The 18,042-nt window shown below is 42.5% G+C and overlaps 1 protein-coding gene across 5 annotated transcripts in view; it reads right to left on the bottom strand.

Moving 5' to 3' along the window:
• Igf2bp1 (insulin like growth factor 2 mRNA binding protein 1) overlaps positions 1-1,940 on the bottom strand; it is a 39,086-nt gene extending 37,146 nt beyond the window's left edge. For all 5 annotated transcript variants that reach the window (XM_077110519.1, XM_077110521.1, XM_077110520.1 and 2 more), the window contains exons 1-2: positions 1,766-1,940; positions 539-599 (exon numbers count right to left, since the gene is read on the bottom strand). In XM_077110519.1, the coding sequence (XP_076966634.1) occupies positions 539-599; positions 1,766-1,940 (236 nt within the window). The remainder of the gene's footprint in view (positions 1-538; positions 600-1,765) is intronic.
• Positions 1,941-18,042: the final 16,102 nt, after the last annotated feature.

Raw genomic sequence — 18,042 nt, 5'->3', positions numbered from 1 at the left:
GAGGGGGTCTATGGGGGAAAAAAAATGTTTTTGCCTCTTACAGAAATAAAAATAAAGCACAAGCATAAGAGGATTCTTGGGGGAGAGTAGGAGAGGATCATTCCACATCCCCTAGGGAGTAGAAAAGATGTACCCCCCCCAATCCACTTAAAAATTATGGTGTGGGAAGGTGAGAAAAAACAGAAAATGAGGCCTGCTAGGAAGTTGTAGAAATCGCCTTCGCCATGAATCTAAACTCTTCACAGATTTCAAGCTTCCCAACAAACATGGCCCCACACTTTGAACAAACTCCACAAGGTTTTTCTCCCCTATTGATTTTTCCCCCTTTATTTCTACAAGTAACATCTTTAGCTCACCCCCAGCCCCAACTTTTTTTAAAAACAAGCTGTAAACCACCCATTACAAGATCTTGGCCTATCTTCCCTCCCAGCCCCCAACATCCGGAGTTGGGGGTGGGAAGGCCAGTAATGGTTTTCCACTGGAGACATTTATGAACCCCCGAACTGTCTCTCAGCCCCCCATTAGAATTCTTTCCTACCTTTGTTTTTTGGGAACGGAGTGTTCAATCTCCAGGCGTTTTCCTTGCAATTCGACTTTGCCTAAAGATTAAAAAAAAAGAGACCTGAACATTAGAGTGAAGCGGGGGTGCTGGTGGAGGACACACACTTGGGTATTTCAAGAGTTACTGGGATTGGAGATCTACATAGGAATCTAGGCAGTGGCTTCCGCAATCCAATGGGAAAAGATTGGACTTGGAATGGTGGAATCTATAAATTCGTTGTTATGTTTTCTTAATTTTTAATCCGTTTTGCTTAATCACAAAAGCTACTTGAGAGGGTCGTTTGGAGAGCCTGATTCCGGAAATGTGCGAGGGCATTTGTGTGAAGAGTACTGCCTCCATGGCTCCCAGATGTGGGGAGTAGGTGCCAGGAGAAAAGGGCTCCCCGTTTCCCGTAATGGGGGGGTGGGGTGCAGAATGAAACTTTAATTTTCTTTTGAGGCATGGGAGAAGGGCTTCAGGCGGTGGGTCGTCACCTGTCGGGGCTGGTCCGCAAGCAAAGAACCTGAAGGAGACATGCGGGGCCCCGCGGGGAGGGTCCCTTGCGGCCACATCGCGCGCCTCTTGGCCCAGCCTCGGCGTCTCGGGAAGCAGCATGGCGACCCGGCGCCGCCGCCGCCGCCGCGCCACCCCGCTCACGCCCCACTTTCAAATCAAAATGGCTCAAGCCCCAAGCCCTGCGCGGGAGGCGGGAGCCCCTTCCTCCCATGCCCTGCCGGAGGGTTGCAGTTCCCACCCAAAGAGGGGGAAACCCGAGACGGTGTGGGGACCCCCCTCACGACTGGAAAGGCCCAGGATTGAGAAATGGGAGCTGGGGGTGTTCAAGTTGGGGGGCCATCCAGCGACGCACAGGGAGGGGCTGGCCGTGGAAATAACGCCCAGACTGGGTCGTTTGAGCCCCTAAAGCCACCACCCCCACTACTGCGAACAGGGGCTCCCGCCCCGTCGGTGGGGAGTAAAGGGAACCCCCTCCCCATCTTCCCATCTCCGGCTGGAAGAGGGGCGAGGAAATCCCTAATGTTTCTGCTCCGGGGTGTGGTTGGGTGAAGGGACGGGGGCGTCGGAGGTCGGTAGAGTGTGGGTACTGAAGTGGAGCCCCACAGGCCCAGGGAAGAGTAGAGTTAGCAGGCAAGGAAAGAGGAGGTGAGGGTCCCCGTTGTTCCGGATTTCGATGTGTTTTTTCCGGGGAGGTGGCTACGCTCTTACCCGAGAAAGTTTCGATGGCCTTCATCGCCCAGTGCTCGTCGGGGCAGTCCACGAAAGCGTAGCCGGATTTGACCAAGAACTGGCCGCTGTAGGAGATCTTGTGCTCCGCAAATACTTTCTCCAAGTCCGCGGGGGTCACGCTCTCGTTGAGGTTACCGATGTAAAGCTTGTTCATGGTTGCGGTGTCGGGGCAGGACGCGGTCCGGGTAAGGCCGTACGGGCAGGCGCTGGCGGCAAACCTCCTAGGCCCAGAGGCGGGGAGGCTGGCGGCAGGAGCCGCAAACTTTCTTTGCACCCCACTCCAGAAGTTGTCCGGAGCCCAGGGCAGGAAGGGCGGCCTGAGGGCGCGCGGAGATCGCCGGAGAGTTCGGGGAAAGCTGGAGAGAAGTGCCCGTGGTGCGCTAGGAGACGGACGACGCAGCGCGGATCCTTCCCTTCGGTCCGAAACCCCTCCGAGCGGGCTGGTGTGTCACGTTTCTCCACGGCCGCCCTGGCGCCGCCTCTAAATAAAATCGACTTGAAAAAAAAAATGGAGCGGAAAAAAAAGGCTAAGCCACGTGGTGACAGCCCCCACCCACCCTGCAGGGGAAGACCCCCGACGCCGCAGGGCTTCTGGGACCTCCAAATCCGCCAAACCCAACAACCTTTCTTCTTGGAGGGAGGGGTCATTCAACTCACCCCCAGGGTAAAGTGGGACTTTGGGTGCGGAGTCCTCTAAGGTCTCTTCGCCCCCTCCCCTTTTGCAAAAACCTGGCCCCTGTAGAAGCGCCCCGCCCCCACCCCTCCCTCTATCCCGGGCAGAACTGGGGTAGGGGGTCGAGCTCCAAATCTCTTTCTAAGAGTAAAACGTACGGTAATTTTTTATTCGTTTTGGGTGGCTGGGTTGCCCACCCCACCCGGGTTAACTGCTAGCGACTGACAGGCGGGGGACGGCCGAGATAGACAAAGAGAAGCCAAGGACTCTGGGGTCTTCAGGAGGGGGGTCGCACGAGCCAGCGATTTAAAAAGGCGCCTTTTCCCTTGATATTTAAGTAGGGATCTCCACGTTTCCCGACCAACCCACTGTCTCCGGGGGTCTAGGACTAGGGGGTTTTGCAAGCGCGGCACTGGGAACCTGGAAACATTGGGGATCGTGGTTGGGAACGACAGATCGCAGGAAATCGTGTTTCAGGATCCCCACGAAAGAATGAGTGGCCTACACCCCCAATCCAGCTGTTACATTAACATTCTGGGGTTCTGGGGAAAACCGCAGCCCGAGATGACCCCAGGAGCGAGGCAGGGTGAGAGAAGGTAGAGGAGTGGTCGCTTGGGCTAACACGAGCCATCCAAAGGGGGAGGTCTTAGAGGAGGACCGGGTGAAGATTCAAATGGTCCCCTTTTCCCTCCCTGATGCAGGGGCAGACAGGTGGAGTACCCGGCGCCCGCTCCATCACGGACAACAAGAGCAGCTCTCTTAGCGCAGGGTTTGGGTCTCCGAACTTTGTTTGGGGTGCAGAATTCGCGAAGGCGGGAGAGGGGCGGAGGGCGGGGGCCGAGCTCGAAGCCCCGCCTACGTCCCCAGGTCAGACCCGCGGGGGGAGGGCGTAATTTCCGCTCCGCGCTCGGGGAAGCGAGGGGTGGGAGCTTAGAGGAGGGGGCTGCGGCCCCTCCCCCGTCTGTTCCAGAGGAGGGTAAAGCGGATCCGCCCTGATCCCCTCCCTCGGCTTTGACCAACTCGTTCCGGATCCTTAGTCTCCTGGAGCCCGAGGGAAAGACCCGACTGGGCAAGGGGCGACACGTGGGCGGTCGCACCCGGTCTGGGTGGTGGGGGAGGGGGCAGCTCGCCGCGCGCTTCGGAGTCCCGGATACTCTGCGGAGCGCGGGACGCGCGCTGCAGGCGCAAACCGGGGATCCCCGGCAAAGCGGCAAGGGAGGCCGAGGAGTTTCTAGCATCGGGAATAGGGATGGCCCCAGGGGGTGACGGAGAGCCCTGCCGGGGGATCCCCAGTATCCCCTCATCCCAGCCAATCTGTAGAAGAGGGGCGTCGACCCCCAGGAATGCCGGAGTCCCCTGAACTGGGCGGGTGCTGGGTCTTACTCAGATTTGCAGGAGGGAGAATAATTCTGTTTGGGGCAGGCATGCTGTGAGGACAGGTGAGGAAGGGGGTCACTCTCGTTTCCCCGTCCCGACCCCATTGTCTCAGTCGCCTGCAGCCCGGGCCGACTGTGTAACACGTGTTGACTACACAGATATGAATGCCTTGAATTTTTTTATTGTTATTATTTTTCGTTTGCAGGGTCAGTGAGCCAACTCCCACTTCGGCCCCCCGCCCTTCTGCCGGATGATTTTATGCCGCTCAAAAGTCGGGAGTTGAAAGACAACATCCAGCACCTTTGTCCCCCTCCCATTTTTTGCTGCACGCTGAAAAGAAATGGGGGTGGGACGTGGGCGGAGGACTGCTTCCAACTCGGTTTCTCTATCTCCTTCACCACCTTCAGAACCCACCCTCCCAAATGAGCGTTTTGTTCTAGCCAGACACGTGTTTGTCGAATTTTTATTTTTGTGGAATTTTTCTTCCCATGAAGCAATAAGGACAAAAATACTATAAGCTGTTGGTTGCTGTGTAGAAAAGAATGTTTTCTGTCCAAGAGGTGGGAGACTTCTGTGTCTCAGCTCCCACATCTCCTCGGACCCTCCCCCTTGGATCCCGATTCTTAATGTTTAGTCAGCTCTTGATCACAAACATAATTTCAAAATAAATAAAACCAATTAGCTGAAAATGGTGCCTACCACATAGTAGGCACTCAATAAACACTTTTTGAGTGAAAAGCAAAAAGAATTCAGAAAAAATTAGTCCGGGGGTGGGGGTAGGCAGAGATGGGAGTTCTCTTGGCCAGAAAGTATGGGTCTGTTTGCCTGGGGACTTTTCTTGGTGATGTATGTGAATTTTTGAAAGGGCTATAGACATCTCCTTGGCCTTTTCCTAAATAGTTGCTCCAATCTCCTTAACTCTTTTTTTTTCCCCTGTTGCATTGGGAAACAAAGAAGATGCCCTAAGGAGAGCATCCTAGTTCCCAGGAACTTTAAGTGCTGTTTCATTCATTTTGTTTAAATCTTTAGGTGTTGATAAAAACACCTCTCAGATTTTCTCCCCAGGGAAACACATCTCCTACTATATCTCTTTCTTCCTAAAACAAAGGCAAGTTACACCCCACCAAAAAAAAAAAAAAAAAAAAAAACCCACTCCATCTAGACCTGCAAATAGCAGCCCACCAATTACTGCCCTAGAGTTAAAAAGAAACAATTAAAAAAATAATAATAATTGAGTTCAGTTCACTTTTAGATTGACTTTTCCATTTAAAACAGTATAATAAAAATATAGCCCAAATTTTAGCTGAAACCACTTAGTTTTTTAAATATATTTAAAACAAACAGTAGAGAAGAATATATAAAGTGACTTAAACTGCTTAAAAATCCTTATTTAATTAACAATGTAGCAATTATTAGTCTATTGAAACTGATTGATTCTTTTTTTTAATCAGCTGTGTCACTGAATTCTAATCCTCTCCAACCACCCCCCACCCCACACCCAGGGGCTTCTGTTTGTGTAGTTGGAAGCTGTAAAAGCTGCAAAAGCTGCAAGAACACAAGAGAGGAGGCTACCAGGGTGAGAGACAGGTCTTGGTCCCCACATCAGTTTTGCCTCAGTGACCTGGCTATTTCAGGCTGGGATGGGGGGATACTAAATGGTGTTGATTGGTGCTTCATCTCTCCCTCTGCCTGAGCCCAGCATTAAAATTAACCTAAAGGAAAGGTTATTTCTTGTCAAGACTCACATCCTAGATTGGGGTAGAAATGAGTAGGCTTGGAGTACCTTTCCCTTCCAGCTTCCTTTCTTGTTTTTTTTTTTTTTTTTTTTTTTTTTTTCTTTCTTTCTTTCTTTTGTTTATATCAAAGACAGCTAGCAAACATTGTATTTGTTTTCCATTTTTTTTCTACCTTACCTTTCTGGATTGAGATGGAGGATTGAAATGAATCCTCAATGCAGAGTTTAATTTTAGTTTGTGTAAGGGTCAAAATACAGCTGCCAGAAAAACTGTTCTTTAATAATAATTATTATTTTTTTAACTGTACTTCACCCCTCTTTTTTTTTTTTGTTTAGTTATTGATAGACATTTATTTTATTTATTTTTATGTGATGCTGAGGATCAAACCCAGTGCCTCACACATGCTAGGCAAGCTCTCTACCACTGAGGCACAACCCCAGCCCTCCCCCTCTCTTATTGCTGGGCTCCTCTTCCTCCTCCTCCTTCATCTTTCCTAGAGAAGTGTTTGGTCTACTTATGGAATTCAACTCCCCTCTGAATTCAGAAACACTGAAACTTGACTCCATTCTAATTCTGATCCATTTTCCTCCAATGTGAGCATACAAATAAATGCAGATTTTAAAAATTATATATATATATATATATATATATATATATATATATATATATATATACACACACACACACACACACACACACACACACGGGCTGGGGTTGTAGCTTAGTGGTAGAGGCACTGGGTTCAATCTTCAGGACCACATAAAAATAAATAAAAACTTAATCAAAAAGAATAAACAGCTTTTAAAAAGTATTAGTTGTAGATGGACACAATATCTTGGGGCTGGGGATGTGGCTCAAGGGGTAACCTGCTCCCCTGACATGTGCAGGGTGCTGGGTTCGATCCTCAGCACCACATAAAAATAAAATAAAGATGTTGTGTCCACCGAAAACTGAAAAATAAATATTAAAAAATTCTCTCTCTCCTCTCTCTGTCTTTAAAAAAAAAAAAAAACAATTAAAAAGAATAAAACAGCTTTTAAAAAATATTTTTTTAATTGTAAATGGACACAATATCTTTTATTTTGTTTATTTTTTTTTTTTTAATGTGGTGCTAAGGATGGAACCCAGTGCCTCACACATGTGAGGCAAGCACTCAACCACTGAGTTACAACCCCAGTCTAAAACAGCTTTAAAAAAAAAAAAAAAAAAAATTGGAAATAAAAAATTTTAAAAATCAACAATCTCCACTACTGTCATATAAAATTGATTGTATTCATAAATGTTTCCATCATTTGTTCACTTATAATAGTTTTACATTTTGTCATCTCATTTTTCTATCTTAATTTTTTACTTGCTATTGTAGCACAGGACTTTTCAATGCTGCCTCAGTTTTTTCATAACTCATTTTCATTCAGTATAATAGATGTAATTCATTAATCATTGTTTTTAGATATGTACATTACATCCAATTTTAACTTTTATAAATAGTGCAGAACAACTTTTTTCCTCCTTTGGCTTAATTCCTTTGGTTGAATATCCAGAATATGTATTGCATTTTCAATTTAACATTTATCAGTGACTTTTTTGTTTAAAAATTTTAGCATATTTTATGACAGAACAAAAAAAATGAGAAGCAGAGGAAAATACATTAGAATAAAATTTTTATTTTATATTTCTAATTAATCATAATCAATTTTGAAATAAAAATGGTTGCTGTAAAATACAGAAGAAAAAATGACATTAGTGAACAACTTTGACTTCAAAGGTTTTGGGGGGTTTTGTTTGTTTATTTGGGGGGTTATTTGATTTATTTTTGGTTGTTTGCTTGTTTTTTCATTGTTACTACCTTGGAATGTTTTGTTTCTTCCTGCAATTTGAAGTCTTAGTGTGGTTCTTTTAAATGCCTATAAACTTTGAAAATGTGTAAATTAGTCCCAGTTTAAAAGCACATGCAGCATTTTCTCCAGTCAAATCAATAAGGATAATTATGTGTTTGGGATGTCTCACAAAATGTAAGAGAATCATAACTAGAAAAGAAGATATTCCTTCTTCAAGTTATCATTTATTCAGAAAGGATTCAATGTGTTTCAAGCCTTAAAAATAAGTGTATTGCTGAGATAAAAGACTCAAGGGGAAAAGGTAACTTTAAAAGATAATCGTTTGTTTTTCTGAGGGTCACACACCATGTGACAAAACCTCTCAATTTTTTGTTTTGGCTCAGGTTTACAATGTACAAACTTTAAGGCTAGGAAGGACAAAATTTATTCTGTTAATTTTTTAAAATGGACATTTCCAAATTCATTTTGTGAGTAAATCAAACTACTCCACTCAGTCCCTATTGAAAAATGTAGAATAGTCAAGAACATTCTCCACATTACACTAACACTGCCTTTTCCATTTTATTTAACTCTAAAATCATTTGATTAAATGATAATGAACAATTTTATTTAGTTCTTACAGCACAAAATGTCAAATAGATCACTAGTTCATTTGAGGGAAACTATACAATTCAATAAAAGACAAATGTTTTTCAAAAATAAAACAAAATATAAAAAGCAACAAAAAAAATTATTACCTAAATATTATTTAAGATGGAACTACTAATAAAATAATTTTGTACTTGAAATGAACATATCTTCTTAGTATTTGAATTATTTTAATTCATAATGAATTATTTATAACATCAAACCACATTAATTTAATTCCAGTTTATCTACACAACACATGTGCCTAAGAATTTTTTCTGACTTTTTGAAAAGAAAATTATTTTTGTTTGCTCTTTAAATTTTTTACTCCTGTTAAAATTCATTGATTTTACTCTTGTTTCTAGTTAGAATTTTTTTTTCCCAGGCTTTCAAAAATATTCAGAGTTCTTAAGAAAAAAAAAGAAAAGTGTTGCTAAGACTTCTTACTTTTTAATTTTTAATGAATCAATACAAATATTGTTTCACAAATATTTCATACCACACACAAAAAAAAAATCATTAAAAATTTCAGTCTCCCTTCATATACAAACCAGTTTTACAAACAAAGGAGACTCAACCTAATAATAGTATGTTATTTTTTTTTTTTTAACTGGTTGTTTGACTAAAGGTGGATAGAATTCTTAAAGTGATTTCTGGTTTTCACTAGTTAATCTAGAATTTGTTTCGATTCACCCACCTCTCCCATAAACACTTAAAATTTTTAAGAACTTCTATTATAACAAATTAATTTCCACTCTTAAACATAACCTGAAAATAGTTGCTCAGCACTTACATGATAAATTACTGAATACTTTTTTATGATTTTCTTTTCCTTTCTAAAGCATGTCTATAAGGTGTGTAGGAACAAATATGAGAGTTATTTCTAAATTGCTTTCAAATGAGGTTCCTAATCCCACTCTTTCCCTTCCTCTTCCTCCCAGCCCCTCCCCTCGCCCCTCCCCTCTCTCTCCCCCCCCACCTCCTTTTGTTCCTCCATTTTTCTTCCTGCTCCCGACACTGTCAATTCCTCTCCTCCTCCCCCTTTACCTTTACCCTCTTTCCAATTTTTCTTTTTCCTTTGTTGCTTCTCTTCCCCCTTTATTATTCTCAGGCTCCTCTGTCCCTCAACTCTTTTCTCTTCTCTTTTAATCCCTGTTTATCCTCACTTCTATCCTTTTCTTCTCTCCTTCTCTTTCCTTCTTCCTTTCCCACTATTACAAACTTGTTATCATTCAGCCTGTTATTTCTGGTGAAGGGAAGGATGCAGAGATGCTTGAATTATTTTATACACCAAAATAGGAAACTTGTTACATTTTTTAAGAGAACCCCAGGATGATTCAGACCCCAGAGCAACTCCATGACTATACTCCTGGCATTTGTTGTCTGAACATTTATTAGACACTTTTACTTGTTTGTATCATTTTTTTTGTGTGTATCTTATGTTCTTTAAAACATAATTTAATTTTTAATTTTGTTACCAGTATTTTATGTATTAAATCCTTGGATGCAAAGACTATTGTATCTCTCTGAGTCTAACACAGTGCCAGAAAGGTGTCCAATGAAAATACTTTGGATAAGTATTGTTTGATACTATCTGAGAAAACATGACCATTATGATTAGATAAAGTGCTGTTCAGCCTGTTAGTGCCTTTAAAAAAACCTTAGTAAATAAGGTACACCACAGTCGTCAGATGAAATATCATCAGTGTAGTCACTTAAAAGGTTAACTGGTCTACATCAAGAATAGCAACCAAGGGACATCTCTTGGGCTTGCCACTCCCTAGTTCTGTGCCTATGACAGTGTTGTATGCAGTGTTAACTGATGAGCATCCTCTTCCCCCTGTGACTGATCATATAGCCTCAGAATTCTCAACTCAAGATTTCATTGGCAACCATCAGAGTTATGTGTTGCAACCCCTTTGCCTTTCTGGTCTCCCCTTATGCTACTCTGCCAAGATGACATTTCAAGTGGGATATCCACATACACCTTTTGCTAAGATCTATCTAAGGGATTTCCTTCTGGGAGATCAAGTTGCATCCAATTAACCAAGTCAAGATTTGTTAATTGGTATGTCACTCAAATCCAAAATTTCACTCCGGATAGATCGTCTTTTTTCTTAATGATTCCCTGGCCCTCTTAATGCCTACTTGTCCATATTAGATGCTGACTGAATGTTCTAACTATCAAAACTAGCTGTGAACACTCGGAAAGCAAATCACTTTTTATAGGGATAAATTAAAACAAAAGTGAAGGAGGTCATGAAAATAGAGTTGGTTTTTTGAAAATGTTTCTAATATTCATTAGTAGCAAGAATATAGTGAAATAAGCATTTTAAATAGCTGTGCGGGAGGAAAAAAATTGTATTAAACTTTTGGTGCATGATCTAGGAAGAAAGAATGATTTAAAAACAAGAAGGACCTTGAAAACTTCATAGTTTAACTTAGAGTTTGTACTACTGCACAACCTTTCTACCAAAAATTCTGTTTAAAAAAAAAAAATTCACCCTTTTAGAGCAATAAAATTCTGCTATCTACTACAACATGGATGAATCTTGAAAATGTTATGCTAAATAAAATAGGCTAGACCCAAAGGGAAAATATCATATAATTCTTCTTACAGAATTTAAATTTCAGATGATTAAAAATGTTCATGAGATAAACAGTGTGATGTTTGCACTATTCTTAATGCTACTGAATTTTACATGTAAGTTATTAAAATTATAAAATTGTGCATATTATACGGTTAATTTTTAAAAAAGAATTAGCTTCTTAAAAAGAAGTGGAACAAAGACATGTTATTATTGTCAAGAAAAAACTATTAATGATATAATGCTCAAAAGTAGGATAATATTCAAGTAACTTCTATTACAGTCAGTTGATGAAATATTATGTTCAAAAAGACTTAGAAACCCTTAAAGAAAAGATTATCAAAAGACTGTAGCACAGAATTGAGTATTGTGTTCACATATTTCATTTTTTTAAAATTTGTTCTAATTAGTTATACATGACAGTAGGTGTTCATATATTTCTATTGATTGGAAACTTTTTAAACTACATGAGCATAAAAGACTAGAAAGAAATTATTCTACAAAAACTCCTGCACAGTGACCTAGAGAGAATATTAATAGCAGCATTGTTTATAACAAAACTAGAAATCACACAAATGTCCATCAACAGGAGAAGGTAGAAATAAAACCTGTTACTTTTGTTTGTTTGTTTTGTTTTTTGGTACCAGGCATTGAACTCAGGGGCACTTGACCACGGAGCCACATCCCCAGTCCTATTTTGTATTTTATTTAGAGACAGGGTCTCACTCTAAGTTGCTTAGCGCCTCACTTTTGCTGAGGCTGGCTTTGAACTCGTGATCCTCCTGCCTCAGCCTTCTGAGCCTCGGGGATTACAGGCATGTACCACCCTGCTGGGCCACCTGGTATGGTCTTGCTATGGAATATTAATGAGCAGAGACAATGACCTTCAGCAACATACAACAACATGGTGAATCTCACAATGCTGATCCAAAAAAAACTAAAACTGAAGAATATACACATTAATATTGTGTTTATATAAGTTAAATGTGCAAAACTAAACCACATATTATTTAGGGATACATCCAGAAGAGAGAAAATTTTAAAGAAAACAAAGGGAATGATAAATGCAAAATTCCAGACGATTTTTTTTGTTTTTTGTTTTTTGAGAATTTTAATATTAATTTTTTAGTTTTCAGCGGACACAACATCTTTGCTTGTATGTGGTGCTGAGGATCGAACCCGGGCCGCAAGCATGCCAGGTGAGCACGCTACCGCTTAAGCCACATCCCCAGCCCACCAGACTATGTTTAATTCTGGAAAAGTAGAATACATCCAGGCTGCTTTCAGAGGGGCACACAGGGCACCTTAAAGATATTGAGGTTGTTCTAGTTTTTTTATCTGAGTGATAGCTTTACAAGTATTGACTTTAATATTCTTGAAACCATACAGGTAAATTTTATATTAGCTTTGTTAAGTATCAATATTTCATGATAAAAACTGAAATAACGAAAATTATTGGAAGGAAACTGTTATCAATGATTCTTTTTAATTTTGAGAATATTAGTGCTTGCTCTTTCTCTGTGTGTGTGTGTCTCTCTCCCTACTCCTTTCCAGACTGAGTCCATTATATTTTTGTTTTGTTTTGTTTTTAGTTGTAGATGGACACAATACCTTTATTTTGTTTATTTATTTTTATGCGGTTCTGAGGATCGAACCCAGTGCCTCATATATGTGAGGAGAGCGATCTACCACTGAGCCACAACCCCAGCCCCCAATATATTTTTATAACAAACTATTAATAATAGCAAATGAAGCTGGGCGCTGTGTTACACAACTATAATTCCAGAGGCTCAGGAGGCTGAGACAAGAGATTCAGGAGTTCAAAGCCAGCCTCTGCAAAAGGAGGCGCTAAGCAACCCAGTGAGACCCTGTGTCTAAATAAAATACAAAAAAGGGCTGGGGGATGGGATGTAGCTCAGTGGCAAAGCCTCTGCCTTGCATTAACAAAGCCCTGGGTTAGACCCACAGTTCAAAAAAAAAAAAAAAAAGGGCAGGGGCTGGGAATGTGGCTAAGTGGTTGAGTACCCCTGATTCAATCCCAGGAACCCCCCCCTCCCCGAAAACAATTCAATGGAGAAAGGGTAGACTTTTTAACAAATTAGTTATTTACATGGAAAAAAAAAAAAAAACTTTTGAAATAAATACAACATAACAGAGAAAAATCATAAAAGAAAAAAATAAGCCTCCATTCATACCTCACCCTGCTGTAATTTCAGCATCACAGGACGCTGAGGCAGGTGATCATTTAGTGAGGCCCTAAGCAACTTATCGAGACCCTATTTCAGAATAAAACCTAAAAAGGGCTGGAGATGTGGCTTAATGGTTAAGCATCCCTGGATTCAATTCTCAGTACCAAAAAGGAAAAAAGTAATGAGTAAAATAAAATTGCTATCATGACAGAAAAAGACTGAAGTACTGATTAAAGAAGAATTAAAGAGACATAAAAATTAAATGCAATACACCAGCCTAGAATGGATCAAATAATGAAGGGGAATTCCCTAATGACATTACCAGGATAATAGAAAAAATTAGATTTTGGACTTCACATATCAATGTTACATTTCTTGAATTTGATGTCTGTATGTACCTTGGTTACATAAATTAATACATAAGTGAATATCCTCATTCTTTGGAGATATACATGAATGTATTAAGTAGTAAAGAAGCATGATTATGTGATCTACTCAAAAATGTTTAGAGTGGTTTGTTATCTAGGCAGATAAATGACCTGATAAAACAAAAATGGCAAAATTTTAAAAGTTGGTCAATTTTGGTAGGTGATGTGTTAGAGTTCTCTGTATTATTTTTTTCAATTTTCCTGTACATTTAAAAAAAATTAAAGAAAGAATTTAAGAGTCCCTAGGAGCTAATTAGAACAAATTTTTAAAAAAATAAAGTTAAAAAAAAAAAAATCCCTAGGAAGGATAGGCACAATGGCACATGCTTGTAACCTCAGTAGCTCTAAGGCAGGAGGATAGCAAACTTGAGGCCAGCCTCAGCAATTTTGTGAGGTCCTAAGCAACACCTTGCTCAAAATAAAAAATAAAGGGCTGGGGATGTGGCTCAAGCGGTAACATGCTTGTCTGGCATGTGCGGGGCACTGGGTTCGATCCTCAGCACCACATAAAAATAAAATAAAGATGTTGTGTCCACCAAAAACTAGAATGTTTAAAAAATAAATAAAATAAAAAATAAAAAGGGCTAGGGATGTGGCTCAGTACTTAAGCATCCCTGCATTCAATCCCTGGTACCAAACACACACACACACACACACACACACACACACACACACACATATACACACACACACACACACACACACAGAGACTCAAATAAAGGGGGTGGATCTTTGGGTAGCAGGGTGAAGTGGTATGTACCTGTAGCCCTAAGTACTAAGGAAGCTGAGGAAGGAGGATTGCTTGAACCCAGGAGTTCAGAGTCAGCCTGGGTAACATAGCCAAAACCTAGTCTTTTACAAAAAAAAATTTTGAACCAGGCATGGTGGTAGGGACCTGTAAACCCAGTGACTGGGGAGGCTAAGATGGGAGGATCCCAAGTTTACGGTCAGCCTGGGCAACTCAGCAAGATCCTATCTCAAAATTTAAAAAAATAATAATAAAGAGGGGAAACTTGGGATATAGCAAAGCACCCCTGGGTTCAATTCCTAGTAATACTAAATCACCCGACTATTACACAAAGTTAGGTTTGTCTCCAAAGCCCTTTCTTCCAAAATAAACTTCCATAGCCCTCTGTGCTGGGCTGAATCAGTGGCTTCCTAATTTCATTTTATTTAATTTCAACAAGGAAGCCCAGCACAGTGGTAGAATCCCAGCAACTTCAGAGGCTGTGGCAGCAGGATCACAAGTTCAAAGCCAACCTAGGCAATTTAGAGAGACCTTGTCTCAAAATAAAAGGAAAAATAGGGCTGGAGTTTAGCTCAGTGGTAAAGCACCCCTGGGTTTGATTCCCAGTTTTTCTTTAATGAGGAGGGGAGATGTTCTTGCCAATACTCTCAGGCTACCTTCAAGTAAAGAAGACATTAACTTGACACTTATGTATAAAGCAGGCAGGACAAGTTTTGTTTTGTTTTGTGCTAGGGATTGAATTTTTGATGCTCAACCACTGAGCTACATCCCAAGCCTTTTCAATTTTTTTTTTTTTTTTTTTTTGTATTTTGAGACAGGATCATGCTAAACTGCCCAGGGTGTGCAATCCTCTTGCTTTTTTTTTTTTTTTTTTTTTTTTTTTTTACAATTTACAGGTTTGTCAAACTGTAATGTTTCACCCACAATCCTTTTGCTTAAAACCACCCCACCCTACCCGGCTCCAATAGCTGGGATTACAGCCATGCACCACCATGCTGGGGGAGGAAGGGTAAATTTTGGTGTCCTTTTCAACTTGGTGACAAACTAAGCCAAACCTAACTTTAAAAGTTGGGGATCCACCTAATCTTCTTTCCCTGCCCCATCAAGATGTTCCCTAATCTAATTAATAAGGGGTTTGTTTTCTTAGAGTTGTAGCTGTCCCTACACATTGCAGGATGGGGGAGTTCCAGTTGAGATTTTGGAAACTGCTCCAAACCCCCAGGCTCCAAGCAAAGGAAAGGAAGAGAAAGACTTTCTTCTCATCCCTCCCCTCCTTTCCCTGGGATGTTTTCCCATCAGGGGACAGAGAGGCTCAGAATTCCATTCTCTCTGGGAGCCTCAGGCCTTTGGTCTTCCTTCCCAAATGGATAAGATGGCCCTCAATTATCTCTTGCCTCTTGGTATTCACACCTGTGTGAAACCCTTTCCCTCTAGCAGGGTTCCCTGGAAGTGAGGATCTGGTGGCCACCCCCTCCGAGTTCTAACTTTTTACTTCATTTCTCCTCCTAGGGATTAGGCAGCAAATGCTAAAGTTTTGAGCTATTTCCCTGACAAACAAAAAGTCTTTGAAAACAGCAAGAGGGATTAGGATAAGATCTGAGAGAGAACTTCCAAACTGATTGCTTTAGCAAATGGCCAGGAAAGACTTAGAGACCAATCTGGAAAGTAGCTCTCTTGACCTAAGTGGTGGTGGGGGTTGGTATGGCCAAAAATGTTTGGGACCATGACTGTGGTTGTGGTGTAGCTGGGAAGGAAAGCAGGAGGTAGTCCTTCTAGGAATCAGGACAACCAGATGACTCAGGGCCATGTCAATTCTTGTCTCCTGGTCTGCAGGAGGTATAAGAGGGATCAGAGGGGGAAGCTGACTTTCTGAGTCAGCCAGTGAATATGAAAACCAAGGGAACTTCAAAAGTAGTGTCCACGTAGGGAGGGCTGAGGCCAGCATTCTGAGTCAGGGGGACTGGCTTCAGGCTGGGCCTGGAATGTCGGCAGTGGCTGTGGTGGGAGGTGGAGGTAGTGAGTCACCACTGGGGCCAGGAAGAGCCAGCAAACACCAAATGTTATTCTTCTGTTCAGTTCACATTCCTGGGCCTCCATCTCAGCACCCATGAAGGGCTATGTGTCCCTCAGATTTTAATCACTGTGATAAAATAACCTTGAGAAAATCAACTCAAAGGAGAAAAGAGCCAGGCATGGTGGTGTATGCCTGTTGTTCCAGCAACTGGGGAGGCTGAGGCAGGAAGAACACAAGTTTGAGGCCAGCCTGGGCAACTTAGTGAAATCCTGTTTCAAAAAAAAAAAAGTCTGGGGATGTAGCTCAGTGGTAGAGAGCCCCTGGGTTCAATCTCAAGCACTGCAAATTTTAAAGAAAAGGAAAAAAGATCTGCTTTGGCTTATACTTTCAGAGGATTAAGTTCATGGTCATTTGCCCTCTCACTTTGGGCCTGAGATGAGACAGAGAGCATGTGACAGAACAGAGCTGCTCTCCTTATCGCAGCCAGGAAACAGAGAGGAGGAGAGGAAGAGGCTACAGACAAGACATATCTTCCTAAGGCATGTCCCCCACTTCCTTCAACCTGTTCCACCTCCTATAGTTTCTACCACCTCCCAATAGTTCAGTTATGAGCCCATCAATGAGCTAACCTATTGATGGGATCAGATCTATCCAGTCACTTCCCAAAAGCCCCACCGCTGAACATTGCTGCACTGGGGACAAAGCTTTCAAAACAGGAGCCTTTGAGGGACATTCCAGACCCAAGCTAGGAGGCAGGAGCCTGGGCACTCTCTGGCCCATCACTCCTTCCTCATCTTAACCTGTGAACTTCTGACTTTCGTGACTTCACCACCCCCACCTCTATACATTCCCTCCACCTACCCGGGTTTGGGGGCAGTTGGGATGTCTCCCTGCCTCCCATCCCGCGTCCTCTCTGACTCCTCAGATCCTGGAAATTCTCTGTAGTGGTACCGGGAGGCGGGGGGCAGGGGGGGATGACTCTGCTCCCTCTTGAGCTTCCCATCCCCAGCCCACCCCGAAACGGCACAGGACTCTGCACATCAAGGCCCTGCTCTTTATGATGTGGTCAGATTGGATGAGCTGCCAGTTGGATTGGTTGAACTATTTTGATCAAGTCCAGCAGGCCCTGGATAGCGTTGTATAGCTCAGTGGTAGATGGCAAGCTTAGTATTTTCCAAGCCCTGGATTTGATCCCCATCACTGCAATCAATCAATCAATCAATCAATACCTAAACCTAACAACCAAATAGTAACAAACCCAACAAAAAGTCTAGCAGGCCCTACCTATAGCCAGAAACTTTCCAAGGTCATCTTTCCCATTTTCCTGCCTCTCCAGTTGCTGTGGTGTGGGGGGTCTGTGGGCACGCCAGGGGAGAGCATGTGGTCTCTTCTTTGATCTTCTCCTCTGGCCCTCCCCATATTGATCTCCAGGAATGTGGAGCTTGCAGGCTTGAGCAGGAGCTTTGGGTTTGGTGGCCACTATACCCCCTGCTCTGCCCACCCTGCCCCTCCAAGCGCCCTCCCTAGTCTGTCCACTTGAGGAACAAGGGTCAAAGATCAAAGGCAGGGCTGGGGATGTGGCTCAAGCGGTAGTACGCTCGCCTGGCATGCGTGCGGCCCGGGTTCGATCCTCAGCTCCACATACAAACAAAGATGTTGTGTCTGCCGATAACTAAAAAATAAATATTAAAAAAGATTCTCTCTCTCTCCCTCCCTCTCTCACTCTCTCTTTTAAAAAAAAAAAAAAAAAGATCAAAGGCAGACTAGGAGATGGTTGTGGAAGGGACTGGGATGGGGATTTAGGGCACAAATGACGTTGAGAGCAGCCCACTCCCTGAAACACACCCAGAAATAGAGGTGGGGCTCACAGCTACTGGAATCCATTGCAGAGACTTCCTTGACTCTGGTTTAGCACCAGACTTGGGAGTCCCAGGGAAAGACATTCTCTTTCTTGGATACACTCTGCCTTCAGGTAAGAGTGTTCCGGTTTTGACACATCCTTCTGAGCCCATTAACTGTTGCTCAGCAGAAAGCAATA

Source organism: Callospermophilus lateralis, chromosome 11 (assembly GCF_048772815.1).
Source record: "Callospermophilus lateralis isolate mCalLat2 chromosome 11, mCalLat2.hap1, whole genome shotgun sequence".
Lineage (NCBI taxonomy): Eukaryota > Metazoa > Chordata > Mammalia > Rodentia > Sciuridae > Callospermophilus > Callospermophilus lateralis.
The sequence above is the reverse complement of the archived record's forward strand: the minus strand, read 5'-3'. Positions and strand labels throughout refer to the sequence as shown.